Raw genomic sequence first — 23,209 nt, forward strand, 5'->3', positions numbered from 1 at the left:
TACAACAGCCTCTGGGCTTTGAAGCATCATTTATCTGTGGCAATCGGCCCAGTGTGCTGAAGTAGGTTCACCAAATCTCCATAAAATGCAAATTCCCCGTAAGTCTTCAGATTGAACTTTCTGGAAAGTAAAGTTGACTTTTTTTTTTTTATAACACTGAATACAGCAATCACGTGTTACAGCGGATGATAGATATTGATGTTTTGTTTTTCATGGGCGTCTTGTTGCAGAATAAAATTCTCCCACAGTGCACTCTTTTTACAGGCAGCACAAGGCTTTGGCGTGGATAAAACCACTTAAGCCATAACCACTGACTATAATACACAGTATATTACAATTCTGGAGAGAAATGAGGGTTGTGTGAAGCCAGGGAAACCTTAAATGAGCAGATCCTGAGGGTGAGGAGCTCAGTGAAGGACTCATTGCCAAGCAGCCCTGCAGCCTGGCAGCTCTGTGCTTGATTGGTCTCAGTGGGAAACCGGGATGGAGTGAGGGCAGAAATCCCATCTTCATGCACATGCATGCACACAGTTGGCATAGACGTGCGGGCCCATGCGCATGCTGACAGATGCACACATTTAAAGTGACATACAGAAAGGTTTTCGTAACATAAACCACCACTCGTGTATAAGCTGGCATCCTAGAAAATGCCAGTCAAAGAGTGGGGGGAAAAACAAACAACAAACAACAATAACAAAACAGGCATGGCCATATCTAAACCCATACACACACACTCCCACATATTAAAACACATCACACCCACATTCAAACACATGACACCCACATGACACCCACACACATTAAGAGTCTCACACATCACAGCTACAAGCACAGCATGGGGGGCTGGGTTCACATTGCCTGCTCGCTCTGTGCCTATTCAAAAGCTAATTCTGCTGCACTGGGATTCAAAGAGCCTGGCCAGCCACCTGCACTGAAGATGAGGAGAGGAGGGAGGGGAGGAAAGGGAGGAGGCCAGGAGTGGAAAGAAAGGAGGAGGAGGAGGCAACAGTGGAAGAATGACATCACCTTTCCTGAAATGTCACCATTATCTCAAGCCTCAGCTTAGCTGTCTACAGAGGTGACATCATCCTCTTGTTGCCCCTCCCCCCTCTGTTCTCTCCAAGGCTGCGTGGGGAGGGAGTGTGTTTGTTTGTGTGCATGTCCATGAAGACGTGTGCGAGGGTGTGCAGGGAAGCGTTTTCGACAGAGAGAGAGAGAGAGAGAGAGAGACAGGCGTGAGAGGATGTTTGTCTGAGCTCCTTCTTTCATGCTTCATACCGACAAAAAGTAAAAAGCCTCATCGCTGACAGTTTAATGAGTTTTTCCTCGTCTGGTGTTGAAAGTATCACACTTACTCATGCTTGAAAAAAATAGTTCAGCTTCAGGAGAAATGTGTAATTGTACACACTGCTCCTATTGTGCACATACAGCCAGTGATAATAATATGATAAAAGGCTGCTGAAAAGTATCGCTTTATTTGTTGTTTTTGTCCATTTCTAGAGGGTCGATGCACAGAAGTTAGTACTGATATTTAAAAAATATATAGTATACTATTCGCTTGCACTGCAGTCACAACACAATAGAAAACCTGATTTAAAAACTTGTCATCATGTAGAGATTTCATAGGGGTGGTTTATGTAGAGCTGCTTTTTTTCTCCATTTTAACAGTCATATGTTGATTCAGCATGCAGACCTTAAACCTACTGGAGGACCAGAATCAGTACAAAGACAACATGTGAAGGGACTCACAGTTTATGAGCGCTCAGGATAGGAACAAACATACAAGGAGCGACTGAATTTGATATTTAATGTACAAGGACAATGACTTCATTTAATGCTAGCCGTCATTGCGGCTCTCCTTTAGTTTGTTATTATGAGAAGATACAACTTCGCCCGCACAAATTAACAGCGCACAGTAAGTTAATGAATATTTTCTTAAAATGATCTCAGGTAGTCTCTGCTTTCATAAAAATGTGTGCAGGGAATTTTGATTGGAAGAAAGTTCAGTGGCAGCAGTCTTTAAGTTAAAAGAACATATAAGTGCATAGGTAGACATATGCATTGCTTTAACTTGACATTAACAAAAATAGACAATACACTCACTGGACACTTTATTAGGTACACCTGGCTAGTACTGGGTTGGACCCCCTTTTTCATGGCACTGATTCAACAAGGTGCTGGAAACATTCCTCAGAGATTTTTGCCCATATTGACATGATAGCGTCACACAGTTGCTGCAGTTTTGTCGGCTGCACATCCACGATGTGAATCTTCCATTCTATCACATCCCAGAGGTGCTCTATTGGATTGGGATCTGGTGACTGTGGAGGCCATTTTAGTGCAGAGAACTCATTGTCATGTTCAAGAAACCAGTTTGAGATGATCTGAGCTTTGTGACATGGTGCGTTATCCTCCTGGAAGCAGCCATCAGTGCTTCCATCATGTGGTCATAAAGGGACGGACATGGTCAGCAACAATACTCAGGTAGGCTGTGGCGTTTAAACAATGATCAGTTGAGACTAAGCTCATGGGATAGTTTCTATTTTTTAAGGACCATTCTCTGTAAATGCTGTAGATGTGTGTGGGAAAATCCCAATAGATCATCAGTTTCTGAAACAGTCTGAGCACTCCACCTTTTTTCCCCATTCTGATGCTCAGTTTGAACTTCAGCAGGTTCTCATAACCATGTCCACATGCCTAAATACACTGACTTGCTGCCATGTGGTTGACTGATTCGATATTTGCAATAATGTTGAACAAGTGCCCCTACTGAAGTGGCCAGTGAGTGTGTATTCATGTTTAAATTGAAAAAAGATCAACTGAGTTACTCAGTATTCACTAACAAGATCCCTGATGACCATATATGACCATACAGATTCATCTGAAATAAAAAACAAAAGTACATTTTGGGAGTGTCCTGGTGGTCTTGGGGGAGGGTGCTGACCACAAGCTTATGGCTGGGGACCTTTCTTTTTCCATTTATTAGTCATAATAATATAATATATAGTCATACTGTTAGTAATCTTATAAAAGTATATTTTCACCCACCCGAGATTATTCTAAATGTACATCCTCTGTGCTTTGTTGTAATACTTAATAATTTATTACATCTTTAAAACAATGTTTCAAACATTTATGGCAGAACACAGATGCACATAGACCTCACTAACCTGCTTCCCTCCCATTGGGATGCTGGTCCCACCTTCATCATATCTCTTGGTAGACCAGTGCAGGGACTGACCTCTGTCATGTTATTACACCATCCGATGCCCTCAGCAGCTGCCACTAGTAAAACCCACCAAAGCATGCCAGCCATGCCATCACCGCCCTTTGTACATGTCCCAACACTCCCTGAATATGCTCCCTCTGGGTGACATCCCACAAATGCCTTCGGACTGCGTCAAAGCTGCAGCGAGGTGACAGGTAAATATGTCACCTCATCTAAACTGCAGTCTAATTTGAACTAAGTTGGTTCTCGCGTACAGTTGAACACATCTTTGTCATTTCTGCTCTTTAAAGTCCGTTAACTTGCACTGAAGAGAATGTGATGGAGGGAAAGTTTTCACACCGAAAATAATTTCATATTTAATCATTTCTAAAACGTGTGGGCGACGGTGATTCATCCCACTTAAAATACTATGAGTCACAAAATCAATGCCCCATTCACTCAGTCTGGACTCTGAGCAGTGCTCGGTTTCACAGCTCAATGAAAGCAGTGATTAATATACATTTTTTGGAAACTTTGTTCAAATGCACAGATTTACATTAATAATGGAAACAATGATTCTTTTAGACCCTCTGAAGCAGGCGATGAAGCCAGATTGTTGGGAGCAAAACAGAATTAAAAAGCGAGTGGCTAATTACATTCATCAGATGGACTGAAACATGACTTCCAAACTGAATACTCAAGCTGTTCCATGTCTGCTGGATGTGTTAACTTTATTACAGGATAATGTGTCAGTGTAAGTGTAACACTTTTTTGCATTTAAGCATGACTTCTTTGCTAATACTGGTCACATTGCCAGACTTACCAAAAACACTTTGGTTTGGGTCTCGTTCCCTTCAAGTTCTTTATTCTATTTACTGTTAAATGAGCCTCATAAAATCTACCTAATCATTATTTATGAGTCAAAGTCAATTTCCCCAACATTTGAGAGTCTGTGTGAAACTGGAAACAGTGTGTGTGTGTGTGTGTGTGTGTGTGTTATCAGGCCTTTCTAAGCCACATTTCTTCCCAGCCTAACCTGCCTTTAATGCCCTGCTGTTTTTGGATGTTTTTATTATAGCAAACCTATTTAATCACCACTTTGACCTTTCCTCTCCGCCCCCCATGGGGGTCTTAATTGTATACCATTTTAAACAACAGGTCTCTGCAGCACACTTCTTTAAGGCCAGGCATGGGGCATTCTTGTGCATTTTAACTTGTTTGCTGAAGCTGTAATGCAGGGACCCCGCTGCTTCTCACCTTTATTGTAATGCGGGCCAGCTTTATAATCCAATCCTGGCCCAGGCCACTTCACACCTCAGTGAAAACTGCGGCCCCTTGCTGAGTTTGAATGGGATTCAATGACCAGTTTTGTACAGGACACACACTCGCACACACATAAACACTCAAGACCTACACACCTGCTACCCAAATCAAACAACACCCCCATCCCCTCTTTCTCCTCTGCCATTCTCTTTGTCTTGCAGATGTTGACTCCATGAGTCAAAAGGTGAGCAAATAGAGAAATAGGGACAAGCCAGTGCTGACCATTACGCAGAGCAGTGACCTCAGAGGTCACGAGTGGAAGAATATGGGCTCAATGACCATCAATGGAAAGATAAATATCCCAGACATTATTAAGCAGACAGAAGGTAGATTTAAAGTTTCTGTAAAGAGCTGGTGGGGGAGAAGACCTGTAACATCAAAGCATTCTTTCTCAACCATTTGCACAGCAAGCATTCAGGGTGGGGACTTTGGTCATTAGAGTGGGATGCTTGAACAGGAGTGGGAGTCATTAGAGCATTTATAACAGTTCATCCCTCATAAAAGAGTAGGCTCTAAAAATAGGGGTAAGTCAAACAAGTTCAGCCTGTGAAGAAATATTTGCTCTTTGGGCAGTCAGATGTTCTGGGCAAACGTGTGAAAGCTTTTAAATATAACTGTATTTGAGGAATCATGTAATGTGTGTTATGAAACCCCGTGTGGATGGAAAAGGAACTGCAAGTAAAGAACACCACTAAGACTGCTATGGATTCCTTGCACAGACCCCCATTGTTGTCCAAAAACTACAAGAAACACTTCAGGGAGTGCTGTTGCTGTCCTGTCTTTGGGCAAAGCTGTTGGAGACTTTTTTCCTATGCCGTATTCTGAAATCTAGTTGTGTTTAAAACTTCATCAAAAAGTTGTTACTGACACATTTTCAGATCTTTACACATCTGCACTGCCACCAGAGTGAACTGCGAATGAACTTTCTTTAGGTTTCATCATATTTGACAGAAAACTCCTCTTCGCTGCTGCATATTTATCAAATATATACATTTTATCACTTGCCAGTGGCATCTTTGATTCGCTCAGCCCTCCCTGTTCCCTTTGCTGTAGCATCCAGTGTTGTTTTTCTGTGCCCGAGGGTTTGGAATAGCTGTGTGGAACAGTGACAGCTGTAAGGGAGTTCAAGTCTGGGGCAGAACAGGACCAAACCACACCCACTAGCTAGCAGACTGAAGCAGAGTCAAGGGCAAGAATCTCCAACAGGTGCCCATTAAGCTCAGATTTGTATGCATTCAGACAGTAGCAACCACTGGTAGGCAGGCAGTGCTAAGCATCAGCAGTTACAATGGTTTGTGATCATTAACTCTGACTTTTTAAGACCCCCTCCTGCCATGAAATCATTACCATCAAAGTCCCCACTTCCTTTATTTGTGCCCTTGCTGGATGACACCGCTCTGCATGGAGCTGTGCCAGTATTTGGAAACAGAGTGTACACAGGTGGCTTTCTGACATGTTCACGCAGAATAGCTTTGCCACAACCCCCCAGGGAGTCTGAGGTGTGTGAGGGAGAGTATCATATATGTTTTGACAGCGTGCAGCAAAGGAGCTAATAATATGATTCACTGTTATTCTAGTCAATGTGTCACTGTAAGCATGTAATGTAATATTAGAATTATAAACCTTCTCTTACTGTTTGATTTGCCTTCAAAAAGCAATTAATTAATTAATAGCAATGTGTGATACCATACTGACAACTGAATAGAAAGCTGAAATTATCACACATGCATGACACGTATGTGTACATATTTTTAACGCAGTCAACAAACAGGAAGTAGCTTTAAAAAAAAAACAGAGCACTGATGTATCCCATTCAAAATATACACTCACTGGCCATTTCATTAGGTACAACCGTTCATTAACACAAATATTTAATTAGCCAATCACATGACTGCAAATCAATGTATTTAGGCATGTAGACATGGTCAACATGACCTGCCGAAGTTCAAACAGCGTCAGAATGAATGAAAGGTGATTTAAGTGACTTTGAAGGTGGCGTGGTTGTTGTTGCAAGATGGGCTGGTCTGAGTATTTCAGAAACTGCTGATCTACTGGAATTTTCACACAACCATCTCCAGGGTTCACAGAGAGTGGCCAGAAAAAGAGAAAATATCCAGTGAGCAGCAGTTCTGTGGGTGAAAATGCCTTGTTGATGTCAGAGGTCAGAGGAAAATGCCCAGACTGCTTCTACAGAAGCAACAGTGACTGAAATAACCACTTAGTTTAGTTTAGTTTAGTTTAGTTTAGTATGATCCCCTTTAGCTACAGCAGTGCAACGATATTCTTCTTGGGGTCTGCAAAAATCTTTTGCAGACTTTGGTGTGAACAACATTAAAAGCGTGGATTTAAACTGCCTTGTATAAACAGATTGCTGGTGGTGTAATGGTGAGGGGAATATTTTCTTGGCACACTTTGGGCCCCTTAGTATCAACTAGCGTTGTTTAACATCACAGCCTACCTGAATACTGTTGCTGACCACATCCATCCCTTTAAGGCCACAGTGTACCCATCTTCTGATGGCTGCTTACAGCAGGATAATGCACCGTGTCACAAAAGCTCAACTCATCTCAAACTGGTTTCTTGAACATAACTGTACTCAAATGGCCTCCACAGTCACCAGATCTTAATGGCTGGATCAGGAGCATCATCATGGATGTGCAGCCAAGAAATCTGCAGCAACTGTGTGATGCTATTATGTCAATATGGACCAAAATCTCTGAGGAACGTTTCCAGCAACTTGTTGAGTGTTTGCCTCAGAGAATTAAGGCATTTCTGAAGGCAAAGACAGACCCAATCCAGCACTAGCAAGTTACTACTGATGAAATGGCCGGTGAGTATATTTGTTTAAATATAGTCTCTGGAGCTTGAAAAAATGGCAACTGGACCTCTTTTTGTTTCCAGTAGCCCTTTTTTCCACCTCCAGAGACAACTCTGACCTGGAAGAACTTACACAGACATGCTTAAATATAAACTGGATTCAGGTATTCCACTCTTTGTACAAGAAGCATGGATCAACGCCATACTCAAAACACCATTTATACATTAAGCAAATGATCAGTGCCTGTCCCTGGATAGACTTTTTTTGTAAAGAAAATTATAGCTAAATGGTAAACACTGTTGCCTCGTTTGCTTCATTGCTGCTGGTTGGCTGGGACCTCTATGTGCTTGCATGTGCTCTGGTTTCCTCCCACAGTCCAACTGAGAGGAAATTAGTTAAGTGGTGATTCTAAATTGGCCCTGTGTGCTCTGCATAGGGGCTGGGATAGCCTCCAACTCCACTGTCACCCTGCTCAGATAGTGGCTAAGAAAAGCGACGTTTTGGGCTGTTTATATGTTTTAGCTAAAGAAACATTTGTAAGGTTTAAAGGAGGAAAACATACTTCAAACCTGTAGCATTTTAAAGACCATCTGCTTACGTACAGCAATGCCACTTTTAGACCACAACATTGACCTCTATAAGGAAAAAGCAATACCGTATTTGAGTTCTCGTGAAACCTTTGCATTCAGGACTTGAGTTGTATCTGTATATACACAAAGTTAAAACCTGGTTGGACCTTAACGTCAGCCTGCTATTTTAAGCGTACGGCGCCCTCTGGTGTCCAGAAGGTTTAGTTACAACATTAGTCTCACAGATCACCGAAGGCAAATTAACTTGGAGGACAACGTGTGTAACGTATGACAGAAATAAGGGTTCGTTTATAATGCAGATTTAATTTTAAGGAACTCGGTTTCACTTTTTATTATTATCAAAAAAAAAAACCCAAAAAACAAACCCAAAACATTCCTGGGTCTTAAAGAGAAACTGTTGAGGGTCAACATATTTATCCTGGATAATGAACGACTCCTGAAATAAGGAAGTGGGCTCACCTTAGATCAGCACGCCAGAGGTGAGGGAGTGGCTACCTGCCCTCTTCTGCTTGACTAACAGTGCGAGAGACAAGCTGACAGGCCGGGGCTCTCCGGGAGGAATTATACTTTCTGTCAAGCTTTGCTTCTCAGAGGAATTTAATCAGAATCAGGTAAGACTCAAAGATTAACTCATGTTTATGTTTCTGTCAGCACAGGGGGTTCCAGATCATGCTCAACAAAACATTACAACTAATCCGAGTGTTTGCCACAGGCCCACGTTCACTGTACAGGTTAATAAAAAAACTGCTTACCAACATTTAAACGATTACACAAGCTTAGAAATCTTTAACTATCCAAAAACATAAATTATAAAGATGTTTTTATTGCTGAATAGAGAAGAGAAAAATGCGATCCTAGACTTTGAGGCTTGTGCAATTGTGTTTAAGAATAAGAAGCTGAGTTTAACGTCAGATTGTGCTGTTTTTCTCCCGTGGAGAGAAAACTTTGTTCATTATCAAAGCATGTCTGTGCAGGTGAAGGCAGCCTGCCGCATTCCAGTGCCTGGGGACATGACGTTGCAATATGCAGACCCTCAGCACAAATGTGTTTGGAGAGTAAGCCTGCCTGTGCTGTGTTTTCACCAGGAGCAGTGGTTACACAATAACTGCTGTAGTTTTAGCATATCTAGAGGAGAAGACTTAACCCCAAGATCTTTTTCATTGAACAGTTACCCTGATAGTTTCATCTTTTCTCAAATTATCTGTGCAAATATATTCAAATAGTTTAAATAAGAGATGTCAGTGGAAACACCATGTGATGACACTTGTGAATGGAATGACTGGTGTGCATGTCATGACAGATTTTGGCAACAATAACATGTCTTCTCTATACCCACCTGCACGCTTCTGTTCCTCTAGAGAGAGACAGCTGAGAGGCTGTCAAAAGATGGAGAAAAGAGAAAGCCTAACCAATACTGATTATTAGATCAGACCTGAAGAAATGTGAGAGCGAGTGAAGGAGTCCATCATTAGGCTGAAGAACAAAATAAACATATCAGAGAGATTGGAGAAACTTTAGGAGTGGCCAAATCAACAATCTGGCACATCCTTAAAAGGAAGGAATGTGCTGGCCAAGCTCAGCAACACCAAAAGGCCTGAAAGACCACAGAAGATGACTAAATGTATGATAGAATTCTTTTCATGGTTAAGAAAGACAACTTCATAATATCTAACCAAGTCAAGAACGTTCTCCTGGAGGTATCGTTATCAAAGTGCTCTGCAGAATGAATTTAGCATTTCTGCATCCCTTCCACTGTCCTCAGTACAGATTTGTGTAAAGTTTCTGCCTCACCACTATGTTCTTGTGTAATTTCCTTCCCATTTGTCACCGTCCGTCTGCCTGAATCAGTCTCCGCTGGACGCTCTGCTCAGTCGATGCTCTGTGTTTTTATTAGATCCCAGCAGAATAACAGCGGGAACGTACAGGAGTAACTCCTCTAGATAATGAATATTTCCATTTATTGTCCCGCTGAGGCCTCTGTTGTGGCTGAGTGTTGAAAGAGTTAGTTCACTTCACCTCGCTCTCAATTTGTGTTAAAAAAAAAAAAAATGTCCCTCGAGAGAACAGTTGTTACCATAACAACTCAAGTGCCAGCATGACAGTGTGTGAGAGGCAGCAACACTGCCTCTCACAGTGTCGCTTTTGTTCACTTATGAACCAAAAACCAAAAACAAACCTTTTAGAAACAGTCAGAAGAAAAGACTTCATGGCTGTCTGTGACTTTAATTGGAGATTCTAAAAAATAAAATATATTGGCGACTGTTTTTGAGAGCTCATCCTGCTTGACATTACTGTCCTTGAAGTGGATAGTAGAGAGAACTCGTTGTATGTGAGTAATTTATTATTGATGTAGTGGGCATAAGCCAAACTTCTCGTTATGTTAAATCATGTATAAACATGGAATTTACATTGCAGAGATTTAAATATAAAGATATCTGATTTTAAAATGAGCAACGAGAGGCAAAAAAAAAAAATCTAATCTCTAGTCGTGTTGCATGAGATTATTTTTTTTTATTATTGATTAATTTGAGACTTATTTTCTCCATTAGTTGACTACAAAATATGAAAATTCCTTTCATCACAATAATCTAATAAAATGCAGTAATTTGCAGTCACATAAGATGAACCGCAATCATTTGAAAGCTATAAATTAGTCTATCTAAATGATACAAGTGCGTGGTTGACTGTGCTTGTGTGGTTTTTTTTTTTCCAGTTCATTTTTTAAAGTTGTAACTCAATGCCAGCAAATTAAAAGTTTTTGTTAACACTCCTCTCACCAGAAATAGTGTGCTTGGCTTTTAAAGCCAGTCTTTGTACTTGGTAAGAAGCCCAGTTTAAACAGGGGCCCGTCCGTGTCTGTGCGTCGTTGTTCTGGGTTTTAGTGTTAAAAACTAAAACTAGTCTCACATACTTGCTCAACATCTTGCCACTACCACTGGTTGTGTTTACAGTAGATCCTTTTCTGTCCTGTTCACTGTTGTTGTTGTTGACCATGTTAGGCTAAACCCTTTATGGCGTACTGTGTAATAAGCCTGACGCAAATATTTTGTCATGTAGGATTTTGCAATGTGTGCGAGCAGTGTGAGAATTTGTATCAGTATGTAATGTAAAGGTTTACTGATTGCAGTCAGTGGAATCAACATGTTCAGTCCATGGATGCTTTTTTTTTTCTTGGAAGTAAACTTCACCCTGTCTCCTGGAACCCCCTCTCTCAGGCCGCCCACACCCAGGTGATGGTGTAACATGCCGCCCCTGTTTCACATTCATCTTCTCTTTTTCTTTTTCTCACTACACACATACACACACACACACAGTCACGCACACACACACACACAGTCACGCACACTTACACACAAACACACCCACTCAGCCCTGCTAGGGAATTTGTGGCCTCAGGCTAATAAACACAAGCGAGCAGCAGCAGAAAGCCCTGAAAGACTTAACACTACTCGGCTCCCTCGCCGAGGACTGACAGCATGGAGTTTCAGTCATACAGAAACGCCTCGTGACAGATAGGAGACACTCTTCCGATCAGCAGGATTGTGAGGTAGGCACGGTAGTTCTGTTTACGCTGTTTGGCGAGCCCTTAGCTTTTGACTGGTCAGGCGCAGAATCAGAAGGTAAGAGCTGATGTGCGTTTACTTTGTGTTCAAAGGGTGACTGTTGCCTGTGTCGGATTCATGTAACCTGCTCAGTCGCAGCGTGTGCAGGACTTCTGCTTTCCTGAACAGTTAACAAATCACTGTCCACTTCCAAAAGTGCTCTTATGGCTGTTATTTTATGGGAGTGTGTAAAACTATTAAAGGTCACCGAGTGATCAGAGCAGAATCTCCTGTTGCATTTTATTAATGAGGTAGTCTTATCTGCTCTCTGAGGATAAATATTCCCACAAGAAAAATAAATGATTTTTTAAAAATTATTATTGCATGTTTAAGACCGTCTCAAATATGATTTTGTCATAGTGCCACTTTTCACAAATCTATTTTCACAGTCCATAATTATAATTCGGGGCAGCACAGTGGTGTGGTGGTTAGGACTGTTGCCTCACAGCATGATGGTCCTGGATTTGAATTCACTGGCCAGCTGGGGCCAGTTTCTGTGTGCAGTGTGCATGTTTTCCCTATTCTCTCAAGGTACACTGTGGCTCCCTCCCACAGTCCGAAGATGCTCGTTAGGTTAATTGGTGTGAATGTGAGCGTGACTTTTTGTCTGTCTCTCTGTGTTATCCCTGTGACAGACTGTCTGAGGTGTATCCTGCCCCTCTCCCTGTGACAGCTGAGAATGTCACAAATCTCTTCTTGACCCCTAAGTTGGCTAAAGAATAAACAGAATACATATAACAATATTAGATAATAACAGTAATATATAAAACATTAACATTACAAACATTATCATTAAAGGAGACTTTTTTTCTGTTTCTTTTCAGTTTGGGATGAGAATGTCATGTCTGTATGCTTTCCAGTTATTGTGTTGAATAGAGCATGACTGTACTGGATATTTGGGTCTGATGCTGACATCTTTGAGTCTTTACCACCATCTATTCAGCTATGATGTGCACTCTGCTAAATGTGCTGCACAAAGTCCACATTGTAGAATCTGCGCTGCTGTGTCGGACAGTTACAGTATTTCCAAATGATCCCAAGCATTTTATGTTTAAAAAAAATAAATAATTTTTTTTTTTTTTATATCTGCAAATAAAAGACAACATATATGGGGAAAAAATAAATTTTGTCACAGGCCAGTATCTAGCTCTAAAGCAAACAGTAAGGATGCCAAAGGTTGTCATTTTTATTGCATAAGTAAAAAATAGTTATGGATTCAAGAAGAATTAACTTACACTAACCCATCACTTTATTAGTTAGTACCATGGTGGACCTCTTTTGCCTTCAGAACTGCCTTAATTTTTCATGGCATAGATTCAACAAGGTGCTGGAAACATTCCTCACAGACTGCGGTCCATATTGGCCATGATGCCAATCTTCTGTTCCACCGCATCTCAAAGGTGCTCTATTGGACTGAGATCTGGTGACTATGGAGGCCATTTGAATACAGTGAACTCACTGCCATGTTCAGGAAACCAGTTTGATCTGAGCTTTGTGGCATGGTGCGATATCCTGCTGTAAGCAGTCATCAGAAGTCATAACATGGTCAGCAACAATGCTCAGGTAGGCTGTGATGTTTTAAGATGCTCAGCTGGTCCAAAGTGTGCCAAGAAAATGTCCTCCACACCGTTACTCGTCCAACCTGAACCACTGATACAAGACCGTTTAGATCCAGGGTTTCATGTTGGTAAATTCTGACTTTACCATCCAAATATTGCAGCAGATATAGAGAATCATCAGATCAGGCAACATTTTTTCCATCTTCTGTGGTCCAGTTTTGGTGAGCCCGTGCTAAATGCAACCTCAGTTTCCTGTTTTTAGCTGACAGTAGTGGCACTTGGTTTGGTCTTCTGCTGCTTTAGCCCATCTGTCTCAAGTTTCAGCGTGTTGTGCGTTCAAAGAGCATATCAAGGTTATTTGAGTTACTATTGGCTGCCATGTGAGTGGCTGATTAGATATTTGTGTTTGTGAACATTTGAACAGGCGTACCTAATAATCAGATGCATGTATAGTACTTTAGATCAGTGATTCCCAGAATATTAGCATATTTATTCCATGATTTCACAGGCCCTCACTTGAAATCTGGTTAAGAAAGACTGCAATCAGCACATCTCAGAAAGGAATGATATGAATCATAGCAACCACATGGCAAAAGATCACAGCTTGAAAGTGAAGCACCGCATGACTGTAGTAGTATGATCAAACGGCTCACAGAACAGTGTGTTCTCTTTTGTTGAAGAAAGTGTTGTCACTCAGTACACCCAGTTAAACATTTGCTTTACCTGGATTTCCACCCTGAGTATCAGCAGCATGCATATGAAGTATCTTTGTTTTTCTTTTACTGTTTTAAAGGACGATTTTGATGTGATGATGCCAACCCAGCTTTGACCATGTATGAGGTGATGTCCGGTGACACCCTCTCCTGGAAGGTGCCCAGTCCGAGAAAAAGTGAAACGGAGTCTGGCCCTGAAGCACAGTTCACTGGGGATGGTGGACCTGTCAAGATCCTTAAAGTGTGTTTCTGCACCAACAACAACCTGGGCAAGAATTTCAAGCTGGTCAAATGTGACAGCTCCTGGCAAATTAGGGTGAGAGTGTAACCCAGAACATATTTGAAGAGAATTTGATTGTCAGAAGATGAAAAGAGAAAGGCTGAAGCATGTGGTGTTTTGAAATTTAGTTCTCTTTTATTTGGTTTCTCAGCATGTTCCAAATTTGAGAAATAATTTATCTCAGCTCAAATATCCTTTTTCACTGTCAGTATCTTGTCTTAATTTGCAGAAACAGACAACAATAAAAGTGTAAAATGTGTGTCTCTAGCGCTTGATATCATTATTTTAGAGCGACTACATATTGAAGTTAAAACAAGTTCAAATCACAAATTTCAACAACCTGAAAGATGACTATACATCTTTTAAAAACTTTCTAATTTTCTCTGCTTCAGGCTATCATTCGTTCCATTCTGGTCAGCGGCCGTTTAGGGCCAAACATTCAACACGCAGGATGCTACGGCCTTATGCTGAAGCACCTGAAGTCAGAAGAACTTCACTGGCTCCATCCAGATCTCACTGTCGGAGAGGTGGAAAAACGCTATGAGAGCAATCATGTCGAAGCTGAGTGGAGGTACTGATGGACTGTTGGGATATTAGTCTGTAATTTTCAGTTGTAGAATAAAACACTTCAAACTAATATCTATATTTTCCTCTTGAGCATAGATATGACCTTCGTATCAGATACATTCCTGTGAATTTTGTGGAAAAATTTAAAGACGACAGATCGACCTTTGTGTATTTTTACCAACAGGTAACTGTATTTCTCATAAAAAGATTTGCTGCTTCAAATGTACTGCTTGTTGTTGTTTAGGTGATATCCTTCTGTGCATCCTGTTAGCAAATCTCATTCAGGGTGTCTTTTTTTAAGTTACTTTACCCTACATTTGCTGCTGCACTGCAAGCCACTGTTCAACCCACCTCTACCAAACAGCTCTGTTGTCATTGACTGATTGGGTTGTTGCTGCTGCTTTCAGGACCTAGAACAGAGGCATAACCCCAAGTACAAATTACTCTCAATCAAAATTTAAGGCTTCTTTTTTTACTTTCTTTTTTTTACAGTCTTATTTTGACTTACAATTTCAGTCATGACTGAAATTGTGTTTTAAAGTACTACTTATAATTTTTTTTAGAAAATTTGGATTATATCAACGTGTTCCTATGTCACATTTTGTCTGATTTGTGATTTTTAACATTTAATGATAGGTACGTAATGATTACATGCAGTATCATGCGAGTAAAGTCAGTGAAGGAATGGCACTACAGCTTGGTTGTTTGGAGATCAGGTGAGTCACTGCATTCCTTACCTCTCTGTGAGTATGAGGTGACTGGACTGGGTTTATTTACTGTACGCTTTCCATTTGTCTCTCTCTCACTTGCTTGCAGATTGTTTCATAGCCTAACCTGAGTTGTTGTGCTTTGTATTTAATTGAATGATCAAAAGCTATTTAACAGTTAAATTGTTCACATTTGCTTTTACATTTAATGATTCATTTTATACCTTTTTACTCTGTTTTCACAGGCGGTTCTATAAAGACATGAATGCAAAAGGTCTTGAAAAGAAATCTAACTTTGAGCTACTAGAGTAAGTTTTTACTTTCTGTACAGTACAAACAGTTATAGCTCTGCTGTCACATGATAGTTTAGCCTAATCATGTGATTATATTGTGCTGTGTGATTGGCATTGGCATTATTGACTGACCTAGATCACAGAACAGCTGGCAGTAGCTCGATGGTGAGAAACTGGGGCATCCCAAATTTCTAGATAAAGAGCCAGTCTGTAATATCAGTTCTAGGTTGCAGCCTTATTGATTAGCCTGTGGTGCCAACTTAGTTTGGCTGAGCATACAGGGGTCTCAAACTCGCGATCCGCGGGCCGCTTCCGGCTACGCCCCCTACTTCCGGTCCGCGATTTGATGTCAAAAACATGCAAATTTGGCCCTTTAAGTTACTTTTTTGTCATTTCGCTTTCTCCTCCAATTAAGAGGAGTTAGCGAAATGTCAAAAAAGTAACTCGAATCGCGGACCGGAAGTACGGGGCGTGGCCGGATACGGCCCGCGAGCCGTGAGTTTGAGACCCCTGGATGACTCATGACCATAAGTAGTACAGTCTGTGACTCATCATTGAGCAATATTAAAACCATACTTACTGCTCAGCAATATTGCTCAAATGTAAACAGCATGGTTGCATTGTGTTTTGTACATGGTTGCCATTATGATTACAATGATATTAAACATAATGCATTATGTATTATGTAATATACACCCTTATGGAAGAGTGCAGTATGTATTTTCTCTAATTTGTTTACCTTGGAAATGTTTTATATCTATTCTAGGATGTGGTTACCAAAAAGTATTTGTAGAAATGTTAAAATTACAATGTTAAAAAAGTTAATCACAGAATATCAATCCCCATCGCTGATATTTTATGTTAAATGACTTAAATGTTAATATTTAGAGCCAAACCGACTGATACAATATTTGGTTATTTAAAGCTGATATATCAGCCAATACAAAATCTTTCAAACACACTGAACATAAACAGATGTCACTAATATTTGTTATGTGTAGTTATTTATTGATCATATGACAAAGTACAATGCAGTTTAAAAATTATGTTTATTGTTACAACAATAAACAATATTTACACTCTGCCTTACCCTGCTCCTTTTAAAAAATTTTTTACTTTACTATTTTCATTTTCATTTTTCAGCTGTTACAAATATCAGTACAGATAGATCAGCAAATAGCTAATATCAGCCAATAGATCAGCCATTGGACTTAAAGAATATTTACAGTATGTTTTAATTCTGAATATTCTATTTTTTAAAATGATTTATTTATTTATTTTTTACCACTTTAGAAAAGAAGTTGGCCTGGATCTTTTCTTTCCGCAGCAGCTACTTAACAGCATGAAGGTAAACTTTCCGAAAGATGATTTCATCTCTGTGCTTCACTTAGTGTGGCATACCTAAACAGGCACCTAGAAATTTAGACATGTCCTTTACAAATACATATTTCATCACTCTTGTGCAAAAGAGTGTGCAAATTTGACCATGTTCAAATCTCTGTGACTGTGATCTAGCCCAAGCAACTACGGAAGATGATTCAGCAAACCTTTCAGCAGTTCGCGTCACTCAAGGAGGATAACTGCATGATCAAGTTTTTTGAGACTCTTAAGGATTTTGTCAGCTATGACGAAGAGGCCTTCCCCTGTGAACTAGTGGTAAGTAGAACCATTATGTTCATCTTGAGCAATTAATCATGTCTTATTCCTAAATAATATAATATAATATTCCTCATTAAGCATTTCTAGACACCCGAGCACAGATTTATTGTTTGAACATGAATATTTTAAATGTTTCCGTTTGTTAACAGCAAGGCTGGAGTCTGTCAGTGGAGCTTGTCATTGGTGGGAGAGGCATTCGCCAACGCACACAGAAGGATTCAGCGGTAAGTTGTGATGAAGATTTTGGTATTCTTACAGAGGGCTTTAACTTCTCATCAACTGCATTCTGATGTTTCCAACAAGTTATATAAATATACTAGGCACTCATCATAATTTCATTGATTACATTCATTACTTTTGTGTGGCAGGCTGTGTTTTTAGCTGACTTCAAACAAATTAAGAAAATACAATGCCTATCGCAGAGCGACGGCAAGGCTCTCCTGAACCTCGACATAGAGGGTGCCAAGCAAGTAAGTGTGTCCAAAAAAAAAAAAAAAAAATATATATATATATATATATATATATATATTTCTTTCTCCCTACATTACTGAAATATCAGGCCATAGAAAATACACTCACCTGCTACTTTTGTTAGGTGCACCTTGTTGGTACTTAGTTTCACCCCCTTTTGCTTTTAGAACTGCCTCAATTCTTTGTGGCACAGATTCAGCAAGGTGCTGGAAACATTCCTCAGAGACCTTGGTCCATTTTGACATGATAGCGTCACACATTTGCTGCAGTTTTGTTGGGTACACATTCATGATGCACATCTTCTGTTCCACCATACCACACCACACTGTGATCCGGTGACTGTGAAGGCCATCTGAGGACAGTGAACTCATTGTCATGTTCAAGAAACTAGTTTGAGATGATTTCATTTTGTGATGGAAGATGGGTACTTTGTGGTCATGAAAGGGCGGGCATGATCCATAACAATACTGAGGTAGGCTGTGGTGTTTAAATAATGTTCATTTGGTGCTAAGCAACCCAAGAAAATGTCCCCTACACCATTACAGCACCACCACCAGCCTGAACTGATGTTCCAAGGCAGGAAAGATTTAGGCTTTCATGGTTTTTTTTGTTTGTTTGTTTTGTTTTGTTTTTAGGCCAAATTCTGATCCTACCATCTGAACATCACAGCAGAAATCGAGGCTTATCAGACATTTTTTCAAATTCTGTTGTCCAATCTTGATGAGCCTGTGTGAACTGTAGCCCCCATTTATTCTTTTTAGCTGACATGAGTTGCATCTGCTTCAAGATTAGATGTGCTTACATTCACATAAGCTCTTCTACATACCTTGGTTGCAACAAGAGGTTAATTCAGTTACTCTTGCCTTCCTATCAATTCGAAGTCTGGCCATTCACCTCTTACCTCTGAGATCAACAAGGCGTTTTTGCCAAGAATTCCTGCTCAATGGATATTTTCCCATTTTTTTTTTTTCTTTTTTTTGACCCACTCTCTGAAATACTCAAACCAGCCCATCTGGCACCCGAAACCATGTCACATTCAAAGTCACTTAAATCACCTTTCTTCCTCATTCTGCTGCTCAGTTTGAAGTTCTGCAGTTCTAAAATGCAGAACTACTGGCTAAATGCACTGAGTTGCTGCCATGTGACTGGCTGATGAGATATTTGCATTAGTGAGCAGCTGAACAGGTGTACCTAACCTAAAGTGGCCAGTGAGTGTATATGTTTATGTGACATGCTTTTGCGTCTTCACTGATAGCGTCTGACAGTCAACGTGGCCTCGGTCACTACGGCAGAGAACATGATTGATCTTATTGATGGGTACTGCCGCTTGGAAAACAACACAGATGAAAGCGTTATCCACCGACCAAATAAAGGTGTGTAAGATTCAGCTACTTCTCCTGTTGTTGCATAAACATCACTGTGTTTAAAACTCACTATAAAGCGCAACATGTTGTTTTAATGGGTTGAGCATAGTCTTAAAACCTGGAAATATATTCTTAAAAGTCAGTTGGGTTTCTCATAATTACTTTATATCCTAGATGCCAATGCAAGAAGCTCCCTACCTGAAATTCCTACTGTGTAAGTGGCTGCCCTTTCTCCCCCATTCTAATTCTCAGTTTCAGTGCTCTAAGTTGAAAATTTCTGATCATGACTTTCACCCATTCTGTCTTTTCCTTGGAGCAGCACAGACAGGAACTCGGCCAGACACAGTATGGGTGAGCTCAGATTTTTAACAAATGTGTAGACTGTATAATTTTGCCATAGCCAACAATGAAATTCCTTTTAATGGCGAAGTTATGAAAGAAATAAAAGTTCTATTTTTTTTCCTTTTCCATTTTAAGGTTCAGATATCTACTGTGAGATTCCCGATGAAAGCCCAAAATCAGGTTTGTCAAAAGTCTGTATTCATTTCTGTTGCCTATGAAAACTCACATTTTAGCATTCAGAAATTTTTACTGTTGCTCTGCAGTTGTGAAATTCGGCATTGACCGAAACAGCATCGTTCTTGGACGAATCCTCGGCGAGGGTTTTTTCGGGGAAGTCTACGATGGAGTGTACAAAAAAGCTGTAAGTCTAAAAGGTTCAAGCATGGTGTCCAAAAAAATAAGGAGATAATGTAATTAAAACTGTTACCAACCAAAAGACACGATTGCATTGCAAAAAAATGGCAGCATGCAAAGTTTACGTGCACTAACGTGTGTTTAATCGGACAGAATGGCGAAAGGGTTAATGTGGCAGTGAAAACCTGCAAAGACTGCTCACCAGACGTGATGGAAAAATTCATGAGTGAAGCAGGTACACGGAGAAAAAAATGATTTAAAAACCGCTGATTTATTTACTACAAATTACGCCTACAGTAACTATGAGAGAAGCGCTGATGAGCTGTGAACTTTGTGTTTGTCAGTAATCATGAAGAAACTCGACCATCCCCACATCGTCAAACTCATTGGAATCATAGAGGAGAATCCTGTGTGGATTGTCATGGAGCTTTATCAGTATGGGGAGGTTAGTCAGCATTTCCTGATTATTTATGGAAAGCATACATTAAAAAAAAACCCAATATAGATAGAAATTTATTTTTTTAATCAATGCAACTTCTGCATGCCACAGCAGATGTGACATTTGTGAGTTCCTGACTGACTGAATATAATAACTGATCTTCCTGTAGCTCAAAAACTACCTGGCCCAGAACCAAGACAGGCTGACAAATACAACCCTGGTGCTGTTCAGCCTGCAGATCTGCAAAGCTCTCGTCTACCTTGGAGGGGTTAACATGGTACACAGGTGATTTTTTTTCTTTTTTTTCCTTTCTTTTTTTCCTTTTACATTCTTCGCTTAAATAGAACATACAGACGATTACATTTTTACAAAGGAAATTATGAAAAAATAAAACAAATAATGCCAGGGAAAATGTTTAAGAAGAGAGATTTTTATAAGAAGCCATACATTCAAATAAGGCATAAAAGAGCCACAACATTAAAAAATGCCAAGGGAACCTGTTGTGCTCATTTAAAGTTCTGTAATGTGGTGATGCTTCATTCTCTTTAAATGATTCACTGTTTTGTTGTTGCTGTTTTTTTTTTGTTTGTTTTTTTGTTTTGTTTTTTATAAAAAGAGGTAATTTATGCAGACCCCTCAATTCATCCACGATCTGAAAAACCATATTTTAGCTCCTCCCCCCTTCCCTTAAAAACCCTCTTTATTCTGATTGGCCTCCTTTTTAGCTTGATTCTGCAGACAGGTTGTAATGCTTATAAGTTCTGCCTCCTTGTGACCATAAATGATTATGACCTGACATAAAAGTAGCACCATTTAAGCAGGTATGCCAGACATCCTTTACCTAGCAACACTTTCCAGTTCCCTCTGGGGAATCCCGGAAGCTCCCAGGCCAGCCGGGATATGTAATCTCAGAGCAGAGTGTAAAGCCCTGTAAACTTCACGATTCTCCGTGCCACTTCTATCAGCAGTCACATCATCAAAAGTGGCCCCAAAAAATTAACCTTGGTTTAATTTGTCCAAAGATATTTTTTTTTTACAGAACTGCATTCACAGGACTGTGTATAAAAATGGCTCTAATTCTTAAACAGTTCATGCAGACTTTTTGTTAAACCCCTTGACTTAAAGCTGAAAGTCTGCACTTCAGTCACACCTTGATTGTTTGATTTACAATCCACTGTAATGGTGTACAGAGACAAAACTACAGAAGCTGTCTTTTTCCCAAACATTATGGAGGGCGCTGTATGTCCATATGCAGAAAATGAATAACAACAACACCCTAAGGTTACACTGTGCAGATTTGGTGCTTCCTTTACTGCAATAAAAATTCTTTTTTTTGGGTTTGTTTGTTTGTTTTTTTAAAGAGGTACAGCTTGTAATATTCTCTTACAATCATGCAATGTAACATCATTTTCTTAAAATAACCAACCAGATTTCTTGTGATTATCTTGTGATTATCATGAGGTACAAGGCTCCACTGCTGTGGAGAGGAAAAGAGTGAATTGACAGAATAAAGAACACATAAAACTTGGAGGTGCTGGCACTGACATAATGCTACAGTCGTGCTAGAGAAGACAGTGGCCAGTGACGATGATATGAAGAAAATGATTGCGTCCATTTGCGATGAACTCTCAGGCTTGATTGCCTTTGAAAGGGTTGCTTCAAAGATGGGGACCAGGTCTGCGACCACTCATTGCCAGTTGCCATCTTCAAAAAGGCTTTATGCATCGAGATGGAGTCTGTCTATCAGTTTGCAATTGAATGGGTTAAAATTGACAATTACGTGCAACCTGAATGTGATAATATGGTGATTAACTGTGATACATTGGCGAAAATCACAAATGAGTTGCTGTCTGTTGCAAATCTGCCATCTACATACACAGATATTCACATTAACTAATTACATTCAGGGTCCAGCCAGAAGCTCATAGATCTGAAACAGAAATTCCTCCACAAATGGTGACACAGGACAGCAATTCAACTCCAAAATGACAAACATTGCTTTTATATAGGCTTATAACCAGAATACAACCAATCAGCAAACAGCTGCACTCATCAGCACAGACTGACTCACACTGTCATTCCAGTGTGTTGGTATTCTGTCTGCATTTATAAATCAGATGTTAGTTATTTACAAACCTTCACCAATCTGTCTGAGAGTGATTGCAGTCAGTCTGAGTTAGACCGCAACTGTTTGGAGACGGGTTTTCTCCTGTCTCTTGACACATTATTTAGATTTTCACTCTGTGTTCCCTACTTTATCTCCACCTGTAACTACATAAAGGTTGACCTTTCTAACCATCTTGTCCGCTCACAGAGACATTGCAGTTCGGAACGTGTTAGTCGCCAGTCCAGACTGTGTGAAGCTTGGAGACTTTGGTCTGTCGAGGTACATAGAGGATGAAGAATACTACAAAGGTACTTACTGACATAAATGTCTTACACATTAAATGAAAAATAACAGCTAGACTTACAAAACACCTGAACTGTAAATGTTTCTGTTGCAGTTCTTTCTTTTGCATCTTGTTCACAGATTATTGTTTTGAGTCATGTAATCATTTAGATCAGAATTTTAGAGGATCTCAAATGTTAAACCACAGTCTGTTATGTATCTTTTTTCAATTTAAAAAAAACAAAATGAGGAAAAATACATGTATTCGTTTCTTTAATTTCTTTGCAGCATCTGTGACTCGATTACCAATCAAGTGGATGGCGCCAGAATCCATAAACTTCAGACGTTTCACCTCAGCCAGTGATGTGTGGATGTTCGGTGAGCTTGTTAAGCTTTAACCTGCAGTGGCACAGGCGCAGTTTGAAGGTTTAGTGCACAAAGGAGAAACACACAGAGACAATGGGCAGGTTACTTGTTAATAATCAACCCACACAAGTACTACATGGTTTATGATATGGGAGAGATTATTTA

General features: G+C 40.0%; 1 protein-coding gene across 3 annotated transcripts in view; it reads left to right on the forward strand.

The window, feature by feature from the left end:
* Nucleotides 1-8,443: 8,443 nt before the first annotated feature.
* Nucleotides 8,444-23,209, forward strand: part of ptk2bb (protein tyrosine kinase 2 beta, b) — a 30,013-nt gene continuing 15,247 nt past the window's right edge. For 2 of the 3 annotated variants that reach the window (XM_030721120.1, XM_030721122.1), the window contains exons 1-20: nt 8,444-8,550; nt 13,894-14,129; nt 14,486-14,664; nt 14,757-14,844; nt 15,297-15,376; nt 15,613-15,675; nt 16,954-17,008; nt 17,176-17,316; nt 17,469-17,543; nt 17,688-17,789; nt 19,046-19,163; nt 19,329-19,368; nt 19,474-19,505; nt 19,632-19,676; nt 19,760-19,857; nt 20,004-20,085; nt 20,195-20,295; nt 20,459-20,574; nt 22,604-22,704; nt 22,967-23,056. In XM_030721120.1, coding sequence (XP_030576980.1) covers nt 13,932-14,129; nt 14,486-14,664; nt 14,757-14,844; nt 15,297-15,376; nt 15,613-15,675; nt 16,954-17,008; nt 17,176-17,316; nt 17,469-17,543; nt 17,688-17,789; nt 19,046-19,163; nt 19,329-19,368; nt 19,474-19,505; nt 19,632-19,676; nt 19,760-19,857; nt 20,004-20,085; nt 20,195-20,295; nt 20,459-20,574; nt 22,604-22,704; nt 22,967-23,056 — 1,804 coding nt within the window. In that variant the 5' untranslated portion in view covers nt 8,444-8,550; nt 13,894-13,931. Of the gene's footprint in view, nt 8,551-13,893; nt 14,130-14,485; nt 14,665-14,756; nt 14,845-15,296; nt 15,377-15,612; nt 15,676-16,953; nt 17,009-17,175; nt 17,317-17,468; nt 17,544-17,687; nt 17,790-19,045; nt 19,164-19,328; nt 19,369-19,473; nt 19,506-19,631; nt 19,677-19,759; nt 19,858-20,003; nt 20,086-20,194; nt 20,296-20,458; nt 20,575-22,603; nt 22,705-22,966; nt 23,057-23,209 lie in introns of those variants that run through there. The other variant, XM_030721121.1, reaches the window with a different exon arrangement.

This window comes from Archocentrus centrarchus, chromosome 24 (assembly GCF_007364275.1).
Source record: "Archocentrus centrarchus isolate MPI-CPG fArcCen1 chromosome 24, fArcCen1, whole genome shotgun sequence".
Classification (NCBI taxonomy): Eukaryota; Metazoa; Chordata; class Actinopteri; order Cichliformes; family Cichlidae; genus Archocentrus; species Archocentrus centrarchus.